The sequence below is a fragment of the Myxocyprinus asiaticus genome, chromosome 26, assembly GCF_019703515.2.
Source record: "Myxocyprinus asiaticus isolate MX2 ecotype Aquarium Trade chromosome 26, UBuf_Myxa_2, whole genome shotgun sequence".
Classification (NCBI taxonomy): Eukaryota; Metazoa; Chordata; class Actinopteri; order Cypriniformes; family Catostomidae; genus Myxocyprinus; species Myxocyprinus asiaticus.
This window is the reverse complement of record NC_059369.1, coordinates 23,644,649-23,668,192: the sequence shown is the minus strand read 5'-3', so window position 1 is coordinate 23,668,192 and position 23,544 is coordinate 23,644,649. Positions and strand designations below refer to the sequence as shown.

Genomic DNA, 23,544 nt, shown 5'->3' with positions numbered 1-23,544 from the left:
AATGAGTGTTAAAAGTTATATGTTGATTCGATGTGTATATGTTGCGTTTTTCTCTGTTGTGCTTCCTTTTTGAATCATTAAAACATTTTAATTACAAACTCTGTATTTCTCAGTGGCTTGTTTCTGTAAAATTATTATTGTTATTTTTTTATTTTTTTGTGAGTTAGTTATTTCTGGTCCACTAATCTGATTGGACAAGCCGCATTCCAAGAGTGTTGAGATTTAGTATAACAGCACTGTGATGCTTCACTGAATGTATAACTCTGGTCGGTGTTCACTGCATTCCAGACTGGCTGTCATTCTGTGCATTGCTCTGTGATACACACAACGGTTGATTCTGTTTTGGCTTTTCATGTAACTATTCTTAGTAGTGTTACTGGCCCTGCTCAACCCACTCTTAACGGGATTCGAACTAGCGTCAGCCGTCATGGGAGGCGGACGAGCTAACGAGGAGGCTAAAGGCTACAGCCTCTAGCGTCAGTCATTAGTGCACCTCTCGAGGCCAAGGGAGTGAGGTTTACACACTGCAAAGCTATCACGTCCCAACTGGCTCCCGTTACACTCACCCCCCCCAAACCTCATTCCCATTCTGGTCATGGCACCACTGTAACCGGTCCTGCTTGACCCGCTTCGAGTGGGATTCGAACCGGCGTCAGCCGGCACGGGAAGCAGATGCAGCCTCTAGCGTCAGTCACTAGTGCGCCTCTTGAGGCCAGGGGAGTGAGTTTTACACTTACCTCACAGCTATCATGTACCAGCTGGCTCCCGTTACACTAGCAAAGCAAAAATCAACAAAATAGCCAGCCTGGGTAGCTCAGCGAGTATTGACACTGACTACAACCCCTGGAGTCGTGAGTTCGAATCCAGGGCATGCTGAGTGAATCCAGCCAGGTCTCCTAAGCAACCAAATTGGCCCGGTTGCTAGGGAGGGTAGTCACATAGGGTAACCTCCTCATGGTCGCTATAATGTGTGGTTCTCGCTTTCGGTGGGGCACGTGGTGAGTTGTGCGTGGATGCCGCGGAGAATAGTATGGGCCTCCACACGCACTACGTCTCTGTGGTAACGCGCTCAACAAGCCACGTGATAAGATGCGTTGATTGACGGTCTCAGTCACGGAGGCAACTGAGAGTCGTCCTCTGCGACCCGGATTGAGGTGAGTTACTACGCCACCACGAGGACTTAGAACGCATTGGGAACTGGGCATTCCAAATTGGAGAGAAAATGGGAGAAAAAAAAATAGCTAGCCATATTGTGTCTATAATGTAATTCAGGCAAAACTATTTTGTCTTGAAGAAATGTTATATAAAAGCAATATTACAATCACGCGGTTGTGCCAAGTATCATCAGGATGCTACAGGTAATTGCTGGGCAACAGCATTCTTATTCATGTAAAATTGCTTAATTATGCTAAGTACCTCTATGTATGCCTCCACTTTCACTCTTATTCATGTAAAATTGCTTAATTATGCTAAGTACCTCTATGCATGCCTCCACTTCTTCCAATGTCTCCTTTAATTTTTCAAAGCTGTTTAGATGCTTTTTCAAGGAATTGTACCTAGTTGTGAGCTCTTTCTGTGGAGGAAAGTATAAAAAGGCCATTTGTAAACTTTAAAAATATCAGAGAACCAATTATAAATTGCTGATTTAGATATTAGTTATATTAGAGATATTAGAAATAAGTGACATGTATGATGTATCACAAATACACAGTCACGTTGGGGCCTGGGTAGCTCAGCGAGTATTGACGCTGACTACCACCTCTGGAGTCGTGAGTTCAAATCCAGGGTGTGCTGAGTGACTCCAGCCAGGTTTCCTAAGCAACCAAATTGGCCTGGTTGTTAGGGAGGGTAGAGTCACATGGGGTAACCTCATCGTGGTCGTGATTAAGTAGTTCTCGCTCTCAGTGTGGCACGTAGTAAGTTGTGCGTGGATTGCAGAGAGACTCCACATGCTGTGAGTCTCCGCGGTGTCATGCACAGCGAACCATGTGATAAGATGTGCGGATTGACTGTCTCAGAAGCGGAGGCAACTGAGACTTGTCCTCCGCCACCTGGATTGAGGTGAGTACCTGCGCCACCACGAGGACCTAGTAAGTAGTGGGAATTGGGCATTCCAAAATTGAGGAGAAAAGGGGATAATAAATAAAAATAAAAAAAATACACATTCACTCTATTTTATATAACTAAAAAAGCTGTTATCCACAGATCGTATTGACTATCTGTTTACAGGTTTACTTACCTTTATTACTGATGCTGCCTTGGTTATCTGGCAGTATTCATGATTTGCATGGCTCCTTGATGAAGTGCAAACAGCACAGATAAGCTCTGCATCTTTCCGACAAAAGAGCTTCAACTCCTCATTGTGTATTGAGCAGAGGTCCGCAGATTTGACCATGATCTGCTCTGCCCTCTTTTTAAAGACATCTGACGATATCTTTAGATCCAGATTGACTGGAGGATTGGATGAGCCCGCTGTACAGTGGCACTTAGGATATTTCGCAATCCCTTACATTCCCAGTGTGTCTGAACGCAGCTTTTACAGAAACTATGTTTGCAATGTAGGGTGACGGGGACATCAAAGACCTCAGCACACAGGACACACTAGATCCTCATCAGTGTATAGACATTCCGCTGCCATCAGTGACTGAATTTGTAAATCCCAATTCTCTCTCAAACATTTTCTTTATACTACGACAGACTGGTTTGACCTGCTTTTTTGAACCTTCAGGTAGTGTTTCCTCTAAACCTTGTCAGAAATCTTGAAATGTGACTTTGATACTGTGATGCCATGTTTTTTTGTTTTTTGTTTTCATGGCTAAATATCTGTCTTGGACGTTCGTTCTAAAGTTCTGTTAAACACATTGATTTTTGCCATGGTCTGATTAAAGAAGCATACTTTAGGAAAGAAACTGATTAAAAACTTTTATTGCAGATTTACTAGAAAAAGTCCATTGAATGCATACACAGGACTTCTCTTAAATAAACCAGTGTTCAGTCTCATTTTTAGAAGATTCTTAAACATATAAATGCTAATTTTGTGAGGATAAAATGTGGAGAGGTAGTGATGATCTGTGATTCACCAAGATGTGAGACAGCTGTTATACACAGCATGCAGATTGTTAGTAAAGAAGGTGATTAGCTTAGTATTTAAGGAAAAAATTACAAACAACAATCTATATAATGCATAAAAATAGTAAGTGGATAAAGGTTATAACTAAGCTAAGAGAAACAAATAAGCAGCATATTTTCATTTTGCTCCCATGAAAAAGTTCAACCTTTATAAATTGCCTTATGAAGTTTATATGTATTTATGACTATCCATCTGATCACAACCAGCACTAACATATTTAAAATGTTACATTGCAAATAACAGTTTCATTTTATAAAATATATGGCTTAGGAGGAGTGGGTTTGCTTTTGTATTATTTATTTATTTATTTCTAATTAAATAATTACAGTGGCACAGAAACAGAATCCACTGTTAGAAGTATGAGCCAAAGGAAATACTTTTAGCAGTTATTAAAACGTTAGTGAGTTGTTCATTAGTCATTAACAAAAGACTATGAACATCCAACAGATACAAAGTTATAAAAGAGTATAATGGATAATAAATGAAATATAATCCATCATATATCTCATTATTAAGGAAATATCTAAACATTGTTGTATTATTATCATAGTTAAATAATTTATCAGACATACTGTACAAGGATTTGCTTACATTTATTTTTGATTAAAAATGGAAAGAATGTACCCACAAAGAAATAAAGATAAAAACTAAATTTGGGCCACTGTAATTTACCTCAGTACTTTCCATCTTGGGAAAAGGTATAAAACCATTTGTCAGTTACTTATAGATCACATCCTCTTACCGTATGTGAATCATGTCTCAGTTGTTAACTGAAAAGTCTAAGGTTTTAGAAAACAAGGGAAATACATTTTAAATGTGATGTCTGCAAACTATATTTCTGCAAACTATAACTGCACATCCCGTATTTGAATTTTTGAAAAAATAAACTAAGTTTCACATTCTGTTGATTTTGATATAGAGTATAAAAAAACAGTATTGAAATTTTCTTCTAAATTATTCAAAATTACTATTATCAGAAACAGTGTAATACTGAGTACAGTATAAGATTGTAAATAAAAGAAAATAATACAATAAATAATTGTCATATAAATAGTTAACAAAATGTATAATTGGTCAAGTTAATAAGTTGAACACATGCCCCGTTCAGAAAATTACTGTTCACTAACTGTCAAAACAGGAGGGCAGTTAGAGACATCTGAGCTTTCTACAAACACAAAAAAAACTTCAAACAAAATTAAATAGAACCAGCATGTCTGATATTGCTGACAAAAAACTGTTCTCCTTTTAAAATTACATAAATAATGGCATTAACAAATTATATACACAATCTGAAGAAATAACATTGGGTTTGTTGCAGAAGTAATTGCTTAGAAAATTATAAATACACAATATTAACACAAGACATGTTTGTTGAAGATCTGCATTCTGCATTCAGGCAAATGTCCAATGAGACAACCACATGCTATGTAAAGCTCTCACCTCTTTGGCAAATATCCACAGCAATACTGTATTTTCCAGTGAGAAGCTGTTTTGAAGTTCATGTCCTACACAGATGCAGTGATGTGTGAGCATTGTGAGGTCAATTCAATATTCATATCAAGAAGTGATCGATTTCTCCGAGAAATAGCTGCTCTCTATAGTGACTTCTCTGTGTTGGACTATTAGTCCATATCCTGTCGTTTCCACATTATTTCCAGTTGCCATAAGGACAGGATGGAAACACTGGAAAACCTCCCTATGTCCAGTTCAAAAGCTTCCTGGAAGAAGGTTCTGGATCTTTTTCTCCCAGATGAGTCACTGTGATGGGATTCAGCCGGTTTGTCCAAGTCAGGGCTGTAAACCTCATACAAAACCCAGCTTCACAGATGAGCGATGACATTTCGGGCAGCCCTTTGTGCCATTTGTCTGCAGACACCTAGATAAAAGAACAAAACATAGTGAGCTGCATAGAGGAATAGAGGTTTAGAATAGAGGATTTGAATTTGAGTAAAAAAAATTTAAAAAAAAAAAAAAAAGGTCTGTGGTTAACATTACTGGAATGGACTTTCAAATTTTCTTCAGCAAAAATTACACACAGTCATACCTCAAGTGTGAATTTTTGAAACCATCGTGTGGTTTTAAAACTCAAGTCTCTATCAAGTTGCTGTATAAGGACTACAACCATTGTCCAATTTGTCAAGACATAAACATCCTTGTGGTAGTTGTAGTCCTTATGTAGCAACTAATGTTTTTAAAGCACACGATAGTTTTAAAATAAGGTAGAACAAAACAGGAAAGTCTCTTCAAGTAATATTAACCACAAACCATAATTTCCTCATGAACCAAAATATTGAAAATATATCCTTGAGGGAACCCATGGCTCAAAGATGCCAGTTCCCTTCTGGGTTTTAGGACTGCAAACTGAACAGCTTTAAACACATGAATACATACTTGAGGTGAAAAATGTGAGAACAGGGCAAGGCCTGAAGCTGCTGGTTCTTCTCTCCGATAGACTCCCCACACATGCCACAGTAGAGCTCCAGTTCTTCCACACACTGCAGGAACTTCACCACCTGCTCTCTCAACTCGTCCTGCTTCTCCTTACAGCGGTAGATGCTTTCACACAGGCTGTGCACCTTCAGAATACACAGCTGGACAAGAAGAGCACAGAGGATCAGTGGGAAGAAAGGACTGGCTGCACAGTAGAATGCAAACCTACTAATTTGACTGTGCATTCGACTGAGCTTGGCTTTATCTTCTGAATGGGTTTAAAATTGTCATCAAAGCTCCAACCCCTTTGATGCAGTATTGGCAATTAGATGCTTATATTTGTCTTATTCTAAAACAGTAGCACCAACATGCACCTTATTTCCAATTGCCTCAGCCAGATCATGTGCTCGTTGCAATGAGTCCAGAGCCTGTAGGAGTGATACAAACAATACATACATTATAAACAAACACCATCTAAGATATTTCAGATGTGTTAATCACAAATGTTCAGTCATGAGGTTGCATGAAAAGTGCACTATCAAATCAGCTTCTCAACCTTATCATATTCCTTCTGCAGAACCCAGCACTTCCCCACTCCTACATAGATGTAAGCTTGTCCAAGTCGGTTGCCAATTTCTGACATTATACACATGGAGGACTCATACCGAGGGAATGCTTTCTGGATGGCATATGAGGGCACAATTAAAACATTACTAACATAAGCAACACATATCACATTTTTACTAAGTATTCTGCAAAAAATATGTAGGTGGGCTTGCAGTAACATTAATTGCAAATATTTTCACTAGGGCTCCCAAGAAATATTACCTACATGAAAGCAGAGACAAATAAAAACATGAATGCAACCAAATACTGGAAAGAACCCTACCATAAGAAAAAAATGACCTTAACTTACATCAACATCTTTTTGACAGCGATGGATATCAGCAAAGTTAAACAGACACAATGCCTGAAGAGGCCGATCTCCATGCTGCAATGCAATCTTCATTGATTCCTGATAGATTAAGAATATTGCAAATATTAAGGAAACGTGCATGTTTTTCCCCCACAAGGGAACTTAGACCTACATCCCATAGACCTACAGCATATTATTATTACTTACAATAGTATTTATCATTATTTTATTAATAATAATTTAAATAATTAATATAAATTATATAATTAATTATTAAACAATGTAAAAAAATTATGTATTTTATTATGAATTAATAAAATTACTTAACTCCATTTTTAATATGATTTTTTTAACCTTGTTGCTTGTTTTTACTTCTCTTACAATATCATTTGAATATACTTCCTTATAGGAACAACAGTACATCAAGTGTTTAAACAGCCCCACATTGCACATATTTTTATATTTTCTCTATATATCTCTATAGCCTCAGATATTCCCACAGTTATTGAATGTGAGTCAAATCACCTTCAATACCACACTCAAATCAGATGCCCAATCTCCAACCTTCAGATGCTCTTTGACTTCACATTTTTGCAGAAATTATGTAATAAGAAGTATATTTCAGGCAGGGGCTACAAATGATCCTGAAGTCCCCACTTGTACAGCGAGGTCTAAAACCTGCACGACAGCTGGAATGTGCCCTGGGTTAATCCCCACTCTAAGGCATCTGTAAATCACTTTAGCAGAAATCACAGTCCACAGCAATGACTGTCTGTTATATTTCTCTCCTGATCATTAGCGAGGGGCTAAGGGTAAGCTCTGTTCTTCATTAACACTCCTCCCATACAGCACTTAAGCAGGATGGACTCTCGACTGGCATATTTTTATCAGCTATAGTAAAGGGGGCTGGTCGAGGGGTCTGGCACAACAAGGCCTTCAAATAGCTGCACCTGTCAGTTTGCCATGCCCCCTCTATCACATAACTATGAGGAGCAGCAGAGAGTCAGAGGCCAGGGTTATGCCAAGGGGATTGGTAAATATGATCGACATGTGGCATCCTGAGGATTAAGGTGATGCTACCTAAAATTTGTTTAGGTGAATACTCACATAGACTGTGGTATGGCTGTGTTTTCAAATTAAGTTTCCAATATTTGTAGATTTAGGATGCAGAGCTAAACTTAAATTTAAACTATCCCTGATTCAGAATGTTCATGTAGTTCAAGAGAAGACAGTTATATATATATTTTTTATAATGGTTTGGTAGACATTACATTTTTTTTTTATTTAACAAACTCTCAAGAACTGGTTTCATATCTGCAATGCAAATAAAGTGTGGCACTAGTGTCACCAAACAGAATTGCAAAAATACTGATTGTTTTCAAACTGTTCTCCTGAACGCTCCCCCATCTGCCATTGGTCGACCAAACAGATAGTACCAACCCAACTTTCTTTCACCATCGAACAGATAAGGAAGATGTTAGGCAGAATGACAGCCTCATTCACCATTCATTTTCATTGTATGGAAAAAAGATGCAATAAAAAGAGAATGGTGACTGAGGCTAACATCTCCTTTTGTGTTCCAAAGAAGAAAGAAAGTCATACGGGTTTGGAAAGACATGAGGGTGAGTAAATGATGACAGAATTTCCATTTGTGGGTGAACTGTTCCTTTAAGCTGGGATAGGAGAAAGTATTTTAACACTGAAAAAACAAAAAAAAACAAAAAATGACACCAGCATTCAACAAAAATAATAGTCAACATTTAGCTGTATCATCATGAACAAGATGTTTGTACCTCACAGCATTCCATTGCATCTGGCAAGCGCATTAGTTTCCTGTAGGCCACCGACATGTGGTACTGGCTCATTGCACGGTACTTTAGACTCCACCCCTTACCATAGTCATTTACAAGTTCAGCTGCTTTGCAAGGAAAGAAGAGTGCTTTTTCATAATCCTGCAATAGCACAAACATACAGATATGGACACTTCTTAGCAGCATAAATTATAACAACATAACATACATATAACAACATAGGAAAGCCATCTCACATGTATAGTCTTTTATGGAATGATGGTACATAACAAAACGACAACCAAATATTAGCAAATAAAAAATAAAAAATTATCCCAAAATTACCACATATAAATAAGACTTTGTCTGATACACTTACAAATATATACTGTATATATATATATATATATATATATATATATATATATATATATATATATATATATATATACACACACACACACACACACACACACACACACACACAAAATCAGTTGGTCATCATTAGCTCATTTCCCTATGGCAGGGAGATATAACTATGTGACAGCTAAAAGATGCCATCTTATTATTGCTCTTAGTAGCTCTGCTACATTCTCTGTATGACTTTCCATCACATACTTATTACAGCAGTCCTTCCTGGGAATCCAAGGGATTTGCTCTCTTTAAATCTCTGGTGTCAAGGTGAGTACAAAGGCCTATATCTAGCCAAACCTACTTTGTCTGACTTGCAATTGGATACACTGTACGTAACATGTAGGCAGTTTGTTTGCAATGCAAAGAGTGCTTTCTACTCTGTCAGTGAATTAGAACATAACCGACTGTAGGCCAAAGGGGAACCAGGCTTACACCATGTCCTCACTATGCCAAATGTGACAAGTTTCTAATGACAAACAATTTGTCTGTCCACACTGAACACAAAATTGCAGTGAGACGAGACTCACAGCCAATCAAAACATATTTGAAGCCTAATTTACAGTTATGTGGAGTGGGATTTTAGACTAATGAGATTTCAATTAGGGTGCAGCTACCCAATACGACACAGCAGAAATCAACATGATCACACGTGAAATGGACATGCTGCTTTTGAATGTTCATGTACCCTGAATTCGACTCTGTTCTGCCAAACTACTGACAAACACCATCCCCATAATACATTTTTACATAAATTCAAACATGCTCACTTTTCCTTGTGGCGATACTGATAGAGCATTGCGGGCAATCTTTGCGACATGGGTTCTGGTCCCATGGAAACCAGGAAGTAATTACACTCACATAAACAATGGTGAGTGCGATTCAGAGGTTGTGTTTCTGGTCTATATGTAAGTTTTTACCTCATTGACAGTTAGGTTTAGGTTTGGGGTCTGGGTTAGGTAGTAGGGTTTATAAAATATGCATTACTGTTTACTGTATTACATCATTTAAAACTAAAAATACAAATCACTTTTGGCACCACCCTGTGATCATTTCACTGCAACAACACTTCCAGCTATGGCCACTGAGGGCAGTGGTTCATATTTCGGTAAGCAAGACCGATATCAGCAGCAGAACTTTCGACCTTCTAGAGACTAATTCACTTTGAAACCAAGCGATCAATAATGTACTGACATTCGATGTGGTCATGGAAAAAAAATTTAGATGAACATGGAAAACATTCATGAATTCATAGAGTAATGAGGATCCAAACACAAATTATTTTGCTTTCAGATAATATGTAGTTGTGTACATAATATAATTTTAGTGGTGGTACCTTAAGCTGGATGTAGAAGTTGCCCAAACTGCAACAAACCCTGCACTCCAGCATCTTGTCGTCATTGTTGTGAGCATATCGCAGGGCCTTCTCGTAGCTGACCAAAGCCTTTTGGAAGATGCTAAGGCCCAGATAGGCATTGCCCATGCTCAGACACACTTGCCCATTGAGCTGTAGGCTAACAGTGGTTCCCTGCATATTTAAGCAGGTCTCGCAATATGAGACAGTTTTCTGGAATTCACAAAGCTTCTCATTGCTGCGTGCCAAGTTTAGGTAGCCTTCTGTCAAGTAATCCGGGTCTTCCATCTCTCTGGCCGTGCTTATCTGAGCTAGGGAGTACTGGATATTTTAGTTTAAGGGGACAGAAAACAATGGAAATTTGTTAATTATTCACTCTGCAGAAAACAATAAAATTACAGGCAACTAGTAAACAAAAAGCTCCAACGTTCAAATATTTACCAAAAGGCAGAATTAATCTTGATGTAACCTGACACAATGCTACAGTATATTAGATTAGATTCAGATTCAACTTTATTGTCATTGTGCAGAGCCAATGAAATGCAGTTAGCGTCTAACCAGAAGTGCAAATAGCAATATGTATATATATATATATATATATATATATATATATATATATATATATATATATATATATATATATATATATATATATATACAGTTGTGCTCAAAAGTTTGCATACCCTGGCAGAAATTGTGACATTTCGTCATTGATTTTGAAAATATGACTGATCATGCAAACAAAATGTGTCTTTTATTTAAGGATAGTTATCATATGAAGCCATTTACCATCTCATAGTTGTTTGGCTCCTTTTTAAATCGTAATGATAACAGAAATCACCCAAATGGCCCTGATCAAAAGTTTATATACCCTTGAATGTTTGGCCTTGTTACAGACACACAAGGTGACACACACAGGTTTAAATGGCAATTAAAGGTTAATTTCCCACACATGTGGCTTTTTAAATTGCAATTAGTGTCTGTGTATAAATAGTCGATGAGTTTGTTAGCTCTCACGTGGATGCACTGAGCAGGCTAGATTCTGAGCCATGGGGAGCAGAAAAGAACTGTCAAAAGACCTGCGTAACAAGGTAATGGAACTTTATAAAGATGGAAAAGGATATAAAAAGATATCCAAAGCCTTGAAAATGCCAGTTAGTACTGTTCAGTCACTTATTAAGAAGTGGAAAATTCTGGGATCTTTTGATACCAAGCCAAGGTCAGGTAGACCAAGAAAGATTTCAGCCACAACTGCCAGAAGAATTGTTCAGGATACAAAGAAAAACCCACAGGTAACCTCAGGAGAAATACAGGCTGCTCTGGAAAAGACGGTGTGGTTGTTTCAAGGAGCACAATACGACGATACTTGAACAAAAATGAGCTGCATGATTGAGTTGCCAGAAAGAAGCCTTTACTGCGCCAATGCCACAAATGACAACACCTTGACACGCCTCACAGCTTCTGGCACACTGTAATTTGGAGTGACGAGACCAAAATAGAGCTTTATGGTTACAACCATAAGCGCTATGTTTGGAGAGGGGTCAACAAGGCCTATAGTGAAAAGAATACCATTCCCACTGTGAAGCATGGTGGTGGCTCACTGATGTTTTGGGGGTGTGTGAGCTCTAAAGGCACAAGGAATCTTGTGAAAATTTATGGCAAGATGAATGCAGCATGTTATCAGAAAATACTGGCAGACAATTTGCATTCTTCTGCACGAAAGCTGTGCATGGGACGCTCTTGGACTTTCCAGCACGACATTGACCCTAAGCACAAGGCCAAGTTGACCCTCCAGTGGTTACAGCAGAAAAAGGTGAAGGTTCTGGAGTGGCCATCACAGTCTCCTGACCTTAATATCATCGAGCCACTCTGGGGAGATCTCAAACGTGCGGTTCATGCAAGACGACCAAAGACTTTGCATGACCTGGAGGCATTTTGCCAAGACGAATGGGCAGCTATACAACCTGCAAGAATTTGGGGCCTCATAGACAACTATTACAAAAGACTGCACGCTGTCATTGATGCTAAAGGAGGCAATACACAGTATTAAGAACTAAGGGTATGCAGACTTTTGAACAGGGGTCATTTCATTTTTTTATTTGTTGCCATGTTTTGTTTTATGATTGTGCCATTCTGTTATAACCTACAGTTGAATATGAATCCCATAAGAAATAAAATAAATGTGTTTTGCCTGCTCACTCATGTTTTCTTTAAAAATGGTACATATATTACCAATTCTCCAAGGCTATGCAAACTTTTGAGCACAACTGTATATGAGTATATACAATAAAGATTTTTATGGAGTGTAAAGTAGTACTACTGTTGAAATTGTCTTCATTCCACAACAGATATCCAGAGAAGAGGTGGGCATATGTTATAATTATTATATTTATTATTATTATTATTATATGATACCGACAGTACTTTAAACATAACATCTTGGAAATTTAGTTTTTGCTGAAATCTGCAGATGAAAGCATGTTCTTTGCAAGGAGGTTTTTGTAAACAAGATGCTCCGTGCTGAGGATCATATTGCATGTGGCTCTGCTTACCCCTAACTATGGAAGTTACATATTATTAACATGTCCTGCAAGTATTAACATTGGTACGTATATGTTGAAGCAATTTAGAACAACAAGGTTATATGTAAATCAGTGCAGTTATTGATCAGTCATCTCTTGTCTCATTATGTGTATATATATCTAGTTCATCAGATCAAATTGACCAGATATCATATTTCGAAAAACAGAATTTACTCCACATCACACGCAATGGGTCGCAAATCAACTAATTAAAATAATTAAATTAGACTACTTTGAAAATATCAAGATCTTACCAATGTAAGAGAGGGCAGGGAGGGCGGTTTAGTTGATCTGAGTTGCATGATATAATGAACAGATATAAGTGTCTCTTACCTGTAGCATCTCTTTATATTTCCCCATTTCTGAATGTGCTGTGATCAGACACCCTAAGACTCGAAACTTCCCCCCAGGATCAGATGTCTTCCTTAACACTTTCATCCAGACATATAATGCCTTTTCTGTATCATTAGACTGGTACAGCCTCAATCCCTTCTCAATCTGCTGTTTGGTTTGGTCCTGACCCATTTCTACGACAAAGTCCCTCATAAAAATAATCATCCGTCTGTCTCTTCGGCCCTCTGGGGAAGTGCAAGTGTACAAATTTCTACTTGTACATTAACACACCAAAAAAGAAGACGTGTTAACGACAATCCACCCCAGAGCTGGGCACCCACTTGCTTCCTTCTCTAATCCACAACTCTTAGTTTTGGGGTGCAAAGAGATGTAGAAGAAACTGGATCCACAGCATGCGGGGGCTTCAGAGTCAAGATCCCCATTGCTCCTCACATTGAGAGAACTTTAAAAAGATCATGAGAATCACAAAATCATGATCTCTTAAAAAACCAACCGCAATCCCTTAAGAAAGCTGGTAAAAAAAAGTTCAAGGAAAAATGCTACACTAAAGAAATATGTCCCTATCCAAGGTGCTGGCAATGATCTCCCAGAATATCCTTCCACACCCGAGAGGGAGGAATTCTCTGTACCCTTACACCCCTACAAACCACCCCTTCATCTCTCTCCTCCCTCCCACTGCAGTGCTGGCGCTACAGCAGATGGCCTTGTCACTCTGGACCATGTGTCCCTGCTGGAATCCAGCTTCAGCCTCTGAAAAGATCCAAGGTCACAAAAGAAGCTTATCCGCCGATCTTCATACCAAAAGAACTGCTTTTCACCTCCACATCCACACTCTGTCAAGAGGCTTAAGCTACACAACAATAAACTACCCTTAAGAAAAGAAAACATCAGGAAATATTCAATCTGAGCTACTGCAGAGGTTTGGGCATCATATCAGCAAGTCTAAAAACAGCCAGATATTTCACAATGGTGAATCGGAGCAAGTGAAGCAGTCTTCATAGTGGCTGGTGGTTCCTGTGGGTGGGTCTTGTTAAGCCGCTTGGTGTGCCACCTCCCAGCCCCCCAGCCTTGGTGTCAGCAACTGATGCTTGAAATAGTTCACAAAGTCTGACACGGTATTTGTCTTGAGTTACAGTACCACTGCTTCTTGAAACACATCAATGGTATCAAATTGTCAGGTTCTCAACTGAACCTGGCGTTCTCCCTCCCTTCTCCCCTCACACCCAGCTTCGTAGATACAAACAAGAGTATTTACCGCCTTGCCATTCACAAGGTAGTTCATCTGTCCAAAGATAAACATCTGATAGTTGTAAGTCACATCTTTGCTATAACACAATTCCTGAAATGCTAACACACTGCCTCAGCACTTTGTTTTTTGACTGTGGTCCTTGTAACAAATAGTAGCCAATTTAGCAATTACATGTAATCTATCTATCTTCTCTTTGTATACATATATAATAGAAAGAATTTTTGTGTCATTTACGCTATAAGATATTATATTAAAATATTAGGATCTGATTATTTGGCCAGTGATTTCAGATATCAGATTTAGCAAAACAGAGTTTACTCCACTATAAAAAATTATAAAAACATTTTGGGACTTTATAAAAACTGTTTTTCTAATATTAAAAAAATAAGGCAAAGTAAAAAAGAAATAAAATAATAAAAAAAGATAGCACACCCAACTAATGCATACATGACTTCATAAGTTTGCATTAAAAGAGGGGGAAACTATTTTGCCCTTTATCTTTTTATTTTTTAGTTAGTGTGGCCTTAAAGGGATAGTTCACCCAAAAAAACAACAACTTTTTTTCTTCTGCAGAACACAAATGATGATTTTTAGAAGAATATTTCAGCTCTGTAGGTCCATACAATACAAGTGAATGGGTGCCAAACTTTTGACACTCCAAAAAGCACATAAAGGCATAATAAAAGTAATCCATATGACTCCAGTGTTTTAATCCATATCTTCAGAAGTGATATGATAGGTGTGGGTGAGAAACAGATCAATATTTAAGTCTTTTTTTTCTTTTCTTTTGCTAGAAATTCTTCTCCCTGCCCAGTAGGGGGTGATATACATGAAGAATGTGAATCACCAAAAACACAAGAAGAAGAATGTGAAAGTTAAAGTGGAGATTGACTGAGCAGGGAGGATAATTTATGATAAAAAAAAAAAAAAAAAAGGGACTTAAATATTGATCTATTTTTCACTCACACCTATCATATCACTTCTGAAGACATGGATTAAACCAATTGTATGGATTACTTTTATGCTGAATTATGTGATTTTTGGCACCCATTCACTTGAATTCAACAGAGCTGAGATATTCTTCTAAAAATCTTCATTTCAGTTCAGCAGATGAAAGAAAATCAAACACATCTTTGTTCAGGTTGAGTGCACATCCCGTAAACAAAAGTGGTCCGTTCCCGGAGGTACTCACTGTGGCACACTTTCCCATAAACATTCAGAAATTGTGCATTTTTGGCAACGTGTGCAGGCATATTCAGCCCGGAAATCAGTCTTTTCATGCAGTGTGTGGGATGACGTAAGGGTGAGTAAATGATGAGAGAATTTTCATTTTTTGGTGAACTATTCCTTTAGTATTAGTTTGACCAAAAATGAAAATTCTGTCATTATTTACAGCAGAATGTTATCCTCAGTATCCTTTTGCTTTCATTGGAAGGAAGTGAAAGAAAGAAAATGTTTGCAGTGAAAGTGAATAGTGACTGAGAATTACATCGTCCCCAAGATGTCCTTTTGTGTTCTGTGGAAGAAAAAAATAGTCAAATGAGCTTGGAAAAACACTAAAATGTGTAAACAACGACAGAATTTTCATTTTGGGGTGAACTGTGCCTTTAAATTGGCATTTTGTACTGTCTTACATTTAATAGGCTACATCATGATATTCCTTAACTTTTTCAGTGTTCCTGTTGCACATAACATTCGACAAAGGGGGAAAACATGAAACACGAAACACATAACTGAATTTTATCTTTTAATTCAAGAGAAATATTGGCCAGGAGTGCACAGAAGTACAACACAGACATTTATGAAAAAGTCTAGAACTTTGAATACCTTTCATCAAATCAACCATTTTCAGTAACAATATTCTGCACCAGCCCATAAGGTCAACAACAATATGCTATCACTGTTAAAGGGATAGTTCAACCAAAAATGAAAATGAAAAATAATAATAATAATTTGCTTAAAAAGACTTTTCATTTTTGAGTAAACTATCCCTTTAACATAGATCATGTCTCTGACAGACATTAAATGGTCTGCATGTCCATATAATGCATGTGGAGGATCAAGAAATGGTCAACAATTGTAGCATGAAATCTGCAAATTCGTTTGAGGTGGAACCCAATTCAAAGACTCCCCTACTCGGTCATAAACAACTGGAAAAGGGCAGTTGAGAGGGGACCCAGGAGGAACTGTCAGTATGAGTGAGGTAAGTGGCAATTGGTGCAACTATATAGGCATGCTTCTCCTACACTTTTATTGCAAGCTTTATTTAAGGGTCTTTGATAGTTCTACTAAAATTGGTGCAGTTGACTTTTATGTGGATACTTGGGATTCTGTTAATCATTTGAGTATTCTTCCTTACTCGCTGTGCATGTTGGTAGATGTTTGAAACCATCTACTATATTACACATATATAACCTAATCACTCTTCATATTCATAGCTGTATACATTGCAGGAAATTGAGGAAGTTATTGAGGCTGTAGATTGTAGAAAAATATCTGCTGTGGAATGTTAATAGATGGAAATCAACTAATATTCAAATTCTGATGAAATGAACTGGGCACAAACACATTACTTTAGGAATAAACTGATATTAAATTGTAAATGTGCAAGAGTATCACTTTCTGTAAATTACATTTGTCCTTCATTAATGTTCTACAGTATCTTACTGCGTAACACTTCACATGACAGCTTGTAGCACTGTAGCATAGACAATAACAACTGGTGTCTATTAGATCAACATAACACACCATGACTGGTATTGAGTGGATCACCATAAACTGTGGCATAATAGATGTTTCATGGTCCCATGCATTACATAGACAGAACATTGCAATCAGGCCAAAACAAACTGCCAGTTTGTGAGGAGGATTTTGATTCCCTTGATCACTGAAACAACTGATGTGACAGGGTTCAACTTTAGAGTGTTTGCATCACCTTTCTTGCACTTGTCTCTAAAAACATAAATGCACCCATTGCAGCTGGCTACTTTCCATAGAGACGGCACGCAACTCCACACTTCAGGGAACCGCAAACGGGTGAAGCTGTCCAGCAGTGGGTTATAGCATACCAAAGAGTCGCCCTCTGCCACCACAAAGATAAGGTCCTTATGGGCAGTGGCATGCATGCATCCAGCAAAAGGCAACATATAGGGCTTGGTTTGGCATCTCTGAGTGGCTGTGTCAAAGCACTGGATAAGGCGAGACGGTTTGGTAAAGAAGTCCATATCATTTTCCTCCCCACCCAAAAGGTAAATTGTGCCTTCCAAATTGACTCCTGCTGCACCCGAGACAGCTGTGTCTAATTGAGAGGTCTCTGTCCATATGTTGTCCTGTACTGTGTAATAAATGACAGCATTGGAGAGACTGTCCTGGAGGGTCTTGCCTCCCAAGGAGTATATGGCATCCTCTGAGGACACAGACACTAATGTGTGGTGGAGACGGTCCCGGGGAAGAGGGGCGCAGCGCTCCCAGTCCATAGTGTGCATGTTGCATTTCCACATGCGACGTGGTATGGAGCCCCCAACAACGTACAGGTCACCCCCGTGCTTGCATGCAGCTGTGATCTGGTGACACAGGCTGTTCTGGCCACTCACGCTGATGGCATCGTCCTCATCACAATGAAGAGACACTGCCAGTGAGTGTGTGCGCGTATCTTCCTTCCCAATTAGGTAAATGTGCACCTTTTCACCAATCTCCTAAAACACAAATAAAAAGTCAACAAGCATGTGAACAATAAATACAATACTACTTAAACAAAGCTAACAAAACAACATTTTACACTGAAGCTGAACTGTGTAATTTCTGCCTGACTAGTGTCACCAAAAGGAATTGCAAAAATAATAATAATTATTATTTTCAAATGGTTTCCTGAATACTCCCCGTGTCTTCCACTGGTCACATAGATAGTCCTGCCCCAAACACATGCTACTGGATGAGCCAATATTGCTACGTCGGGCTGGTCAGGATGCTCAAACAAACAGAGGAATACTAAAACTGCCTCAGAGACATAGTGTTTACACTTTTTGGGGAAATCAACTAACGGGTGATTTACTAATAGTTGTATCTGCATATTCAAGGAATATTCCAGTTTATAGAAGTAATACAAGTTAAGCTCAGTCAACAGCAATTGTGGCATAATGTTGATTACCACAAAAAAAATTTCGACTTGTCTTTTCCTTGTCTTTAAAAAAGCAAAAATTAAGGTGACAGTGAGGCTTTTACAAAGGAAGTGAATGGGGCCACTTTTTGGAGGGTTTAAAGGCAGAAATGTGAAGCTTATAATTTTATAAAAGTACTTACATTCATTCTTCTGTTAAAACTTGTGTATTATTTGAGCTGTAAAGTTGTTTAAATTGTCATATTTATGGTCGTTTTAGGGTTTATAGCTTTACATCGTCATGGCAACGGATTTGTAAAATTGGAAAGGCCTTTAACTTCACACAGAAAAGGTCAATAAGCGATTTAATCACACTAAAATCATGTTAACACATATTGTTTACGTCTTGTGGCTATACTTATAAAAGTGTAACAGTGAATATTTTAACGTTTATAGATTGGCCCTATTCACAACTTTAACCCAGATTATTACTTTAAAAAAATAAAATAGGGACAAGCAAAAATTTATTTTTGTGGTAATCAACATTATACCACAAATGCCGTTAATTCAGCTCAATTTTTTAACGTATTGAACCTGGAATATATCTTTAAAACTGGGATAGGAGAAAGTATTTTAACATCAAAAACATGATACTTTGGCTTTAGCAATATTCAAAAAAATACAACTTTGATTTTTGCTTCCTATTTAATATGTTTTAATCATTACTCACCTTTAAGCTGTCTAGGAGCATATCAGAATACTCCTCTCGCTCAACTTTGTTGTGATTTATCCAAGACTGAATTGCTCCAGTTGGATTTTGAGAGCTTGGCACACCGTCTAATAAGACAGATGCACATTAAAGTTATCTTTGATTCTTTCCAATCACAACGTCTCATACAAAGTGAAATGAATTTGCTGACAATGTGATTCATTCACCTTTAATGATGTCCAAAAGAAGACACAATGGCAAGTTCAGGAACTCATCTGTCTGGTGCAGCTGAACAAGGTGAATCTTTGCACAGTGCTTGGCAGCCGTGTACAACTCCTGGTCACTGTGTCTGTCCGCCAACCACATTACCTGCAATAAAGACAGTCATTCCTCAAGAGCACAGTTTTCAAAACTCTTCAGACCTATCTATGTGTTTACTACTAATTCAGTTAATGAAAACTTAAGGATTCACCTGCAGGCAGTTCTTTACATCCACAGTGCGTGACAGGAAGCGAGAGCACTCCTCAAATAGGGCAGTAAGCTGATACATATCAGCCATCTCATAGGTGTCCTGAAGATCATCAACCCTTAGTTTGATCGTACCATGATAGATGTAGTCCACCAGCGACTGGAAGACAGGCGCACTGATATCCTTCAGCTCAATATTGCGATCAAAAGCTTCTCTAAGATTAGAAGTGAACATAGACCTGAAGAAACTGCTCTGAGCCGAGAGCACCAGGCGGTGAAGCTGGAACTCTTTGCTGTCCACAGTGATGGTGACGTCTGCAAACAGACCATCCTCCAGACACAAGTCCATGATGCTCTTTACAACACGACTGGAATGGGAGCGATCGGTGAAGGTGTAGCCCTGGAAGTAGTTCTCTTCCCCTGATGGACCTCCAACACTGACACCCCCATCCTCGCCGGACTCCATGGCACCTTTAATCTAAAGCAGCTTCACCAGAATACTAGATGTATGATTTACTGGGCAAAAAATTCATATAGTTTTAATTAGTGACTGAGGCAGTCAGACTACAGACTGGGATTTGCCTTGGGATATAACACTCAGTGTGCTCTAAAATAGCTGACAGATTGATTTGAAGCAATACCTAGCATTCTTTGCTATGACAACTACCTAACAACTACATACAATAATAATTTATTCATCTGTGATACTGCCAGTATACCACCTATTTCACCTGTTCAATAACGGCAGCTAGCGGACAAGCTCAACACTTGATTTGCTAGGCCAACTAGGTGTTTAAATCAGCAACATTTACTTTGACTTAATATTTCCCTGAACAAATAATTTCCATGTATGGTAAACTGGTGAGCTTTGCAGCTAATGCTAAGATAAGCAAGCTAATTAACAGTGTAGTTAGCTTTAACAACCTCAATGACTCCACAATCAGACGCAGCAAAAATAATCTGCCAGCTGTAAAACTGTAAACAGCACGTGCGTGTTCAGATTATAAATGGTAACATGTGTTAAATCTTTGCCATACCAGCAAGACTGCTTGTGAAAGTGAGCCCCAGGAAGTAAACAGCACCTCTTCTTCACACTAACGTCATTGCGTGTTTATGTGACTCCCTGCTGCCCCCGAGTGTTGGAGGCCTGTCATTGCATCAAGTAACGGAAAATAGATTTCATATAAAGAGTATCGGCTAACTTTTGCACTGTAACATTAATAATATTATTATTATACTATATGATACACAGTTAAATATATGTAAGCAATAAACTTATAATACACCAGTTCTTCTCCTTGTTGGATAGATTTGGCTCAAACTGTGTTTTTCCACAGGTGGAAAAATGCGACGTATTAAGTATCAAACTCGGGCACTGTGTTTTTGTGAGGGATAAAACGGATGAAGATTCAGAGCTTCTCGAATCAGACAAGTGGATTTCGTGGCAATGTTGTTAACTCAGACCAAATTGGCTTGCGTTGTCCTGTGTCTTATTGGCTTCAAGGAGCCCTGGAATAGCTCAGGTAAAGACTTTTGATCCTAACGACATTACTCGCTGTTGCAGTTCACGACTTTTATGCCAATATGCCAACAAACACAGCAGATCTGCTTTACAGGATTCCTGATGTTGGCAGCGAGACTATTTCTCAACTATGTACAACTTGTTTGTTAAACACTGTTATATGTAATATTGCAATCATACATATGTCATTGACAGATGTGTAAACAATGACTTTAATGAATAGCTGATGGCAACTTTGACTACGTGTTATTAAAGGGAAATTCTTAACACATAACAACAATAATCCAGTAATTTATTTTTTTAAGTGTGTGTGTGTTTTGTTTTTTTGTTTTTTTCGTTTCTTCTTTTGCCTTTTGGCCTGTCCTCAGCCAACTTGTGTTTCCAACTTCTAGGGTATTAGCAAAATATGCACATTTTTTTTATTTTTTTTTTATTAAAAAAAGGAAAGAAAAGCAAGTATTTAGCATTTATTCTCTCTCTATATATTTATGTATTAGTGGACATAATAGGCCTATATTTTGTAAAAACTTAAAGTTGTATCTCCAAGTAATGTGTCAACCCTGTGCATTTAATTCTCTTTCTAATAAACACCTTTTATGACCTTCCTTGAGCATAAATCTAGTAATGGCTTAATGAACCGTAAAACTGTCAACCTTGTCACTTTTTTAAAGGCATAGCTATATCCCAACATATAGTTAAAGCTGATGTAACTTTTTCTGTTAAAATACTTTCTCCTATCCAAGCTTCATATGCAGATACAACTATAAGTAAGCCATTCATAGGTTGATTTTCTTGAAAACTGTAAGCACTTTGTCACTGTGGCGCTATGAAAATGTCTGTGTTTGTTTTGTGCGACCTGCTTTGACCCACCACAACAACGTTACTGAAACAGTGGTGAGTTGGGAGTGGGACTGTCTCTTTGTTAGACGGTGGCGTATTCAGAAAGCTGTTTTGAAAACGAAGTGTATTTTTGCAATTCCGTTTGGTGCCGTTAGTGTCGCAGGAATTACATACTTAATCTTAGGGGAAAAAAAAAAAAAATACAAAAATAAAAAGAAAAAAAAATTAGCTCGAGATGGCACAGTGTAATTAACTCTTTAATACATTCTTTGTCTCATAGAATGTTGAAAATCCTGCAGAAATGTACTTTAAAAATCAATGGAATTTTCATTGAATGACCCACAAATATTTCTCATATGCACAATGGTCTCCCTTATTTTGTGCACTGTTGCAAACAGGGAAATAACTATAGAAATAGGACTTCACTTTGTTAGCTGTTTCAAATGCCAATGTATTCAGACCATGGCACTGCTGTGACATGTTGGACGGAATTTCTGCCAATCATGACGTCCAGATCCAGAATTACTTCATTTTTACCATTTAAATTTTGCGGGAATTGTTTGAAAGCAAACTATTGCAGAAATATATATTTTATTGTTTATACATTGTATTATTATAAAAGCACTAGATCCGTTTATTATCCATTATTATCATAATTTCAAATATTCATTTCATTATTTATATTCAGTTGACCAGAACACTGTTCATTATGCTGATTCATTAAGATTCTTGCACAGCCCAGAATGATTAGTCTACAACTCGGGCATTATGCTTTTCAAGTAACCATATAAGTCTGTTCCTGCTGTCTCATGCAGATGTTTCAGCAATTCTGCATGGAAGATTCTCTCGTCACGGGTTTATCAGATCTGTAAGTGATGCTAACCTGATGTTTGAGGTAAGACAACATTTCCATACATTCCACAAACACTAACATCTTGCTTCAAGGTACTTCCCATTTCTTTTCACCATAGGATATTAAAATATATAAACTGAATTTAATATTTTCCCCCTAAAACATTAATTACAAACATCAATAAATCAATACTATTAATTGTCACTGAAATGATCAAATTTATTTTAAACTCTATTTGACATACATGTTTCTGACAATTATCAATATAAAATATATACTAGTTGACATGTCAAGCAGTGACAGCAGTGTGACATGCTATACTTAACCTAATTCTATTTTAAATAATGCTTTTCAAATTGTATGTTAGTTGTATAGTTGTAAGTATAGACAAATGCTGTCATAGGGCTAAAAGGAAACAGCTCACAAATGGTGTTTTTATCATTCCCTCTTTAAATCCTAGTTCTTATGGAGAGGTCTGGAGATTGATGCAGACAACAATGTTGTCATGCGAGATCAAGAAATTGCATCTATGCAACAGGGACGAGCCTTTCTATCAATTATAAATGACGATATCCCCAAGACTGTGTCTGCAATGGAGAAGTTACTGGAAGAGCTGGAAGAAAAAGAAAACTCTTTCACCCAGGCCCGTTTTGAGATCCTCATCCTCGGGACTATCTATTCAGCCTACCAGGTCCAAAACCAGAGGCTGGAGGCAGAGCAGCAGGCCTGGACTAATATTCTTGGTCGTCTGGCAAATGTTACGCTCGTTCAGCTGCGCAAGTCTTAATTATGGATACTTAATTGTGATTTACATATTTTTGTCATATGTATTACATTGTT

The 23,544-nt window shown here is 37.9% G+C and overlaps 3 protein-coding genes across 5 annotated transcripts; 1 reads left to right on the top strand and 2 right to left on the bottom strand.

Annotated features, from left to right (window-relative positions):
• Positions 1-2,968: 2,968 nt before the first annotated feature.
• On the bottom strand, positions 2,969-14,177 carry rapsn (receptor-associated protein of the synapse, 43kD). Its single transcript, XM_051656196.1, has 8 exons — positions 12,947-14,177; positions 10,014-10,352; positions 8,270-8,428; positions 6,477-6,575; positions 6,117-6,239; positions 5,935-5,988; positions 5,522-5,721; positions 2,969-5,006 (listed from the first exon to the last, which is right to left on the bottom strand). Exons 1-8 carry the CDS (start codon positions 13,169-13,171, stop codon positions 4,934-4,936), a joined length of 1,272 nt encoding a protein of 423 aa, XP_051512156.1. The 5' UTR covers positions 13,172-14,177; the 3' UTR covers positions 2,969-4,933.
• A 1,773-nt stretch (positions 14,178-15,950) lies between these two features.
• kbtbd4 (kelch repeat and BTB (POZ) domain containing 4) lies at positions 15,951-20,588 on the bottom strand. Of its 2 annotated transcripts, none has more exons than XM_051656186.1 (5): positions 20,527-20,588; positions 19,494-19,976; positions 19,249-19,390; positions 19,043-19,149; positions 15,951-17,911 (listed from the first exon to the last, which is right to left on the bottom strand). In XM_051656186.1, the coding sequence occupies exons 2-5, from the start codon at positions 19,953-19,955 to the stop codon at positions 17,051-17,053; spliced, it is 1,572 nt and encodes a 523-aa protein (XP_051512146.1). In that variant the 5' UTR covers positions 19,956-19,976; positions 20,527-20,588; the 3' UTR covers positions 15,951-17,050. The 2 variants fall into 2 exon arrangements, with proteins under 2 accessions (XP_051512146.1, XP_051512145.1); XM_051656185.1 differs by having other exon boundaries at positions 19,494-20,005; positions 20,527-20,578.
• A 72-nt stretch (positions 20,589-20,660) lies between these two features.
• On the top strand, positions 20,661-23,491 carry LOC127416691 (protein FAM180B). Of its 2 annotated transcripts, XM_051656202.1 has the most exons (4): positions 20,661-20,751; positions 20,827-21,012; positions 22,667-22,746; positions 23,165-23,491. In XM_051656202.1, exons 2-4 carry the CDS (start codon positions 20,937-20,939, stop codon positions 23,489-23,491), a joined length of 483 nt encoding a protein of 160 aa, XP_051512162.1. In that variant the 5' UTR covers positions 20,661-20,751; positions 20,827-20,936. The 2 variants fall into 2 exon arrangements, with proteins under 2 accessions (XP_051512162.1, XP_051512161.1); XM_051656201.1 differs by having other exon boundaries at positions 20,662-21,012.
• The last annotated feature ends 53 nt before the right edge of the window (positions 23,492-23,544 follow it).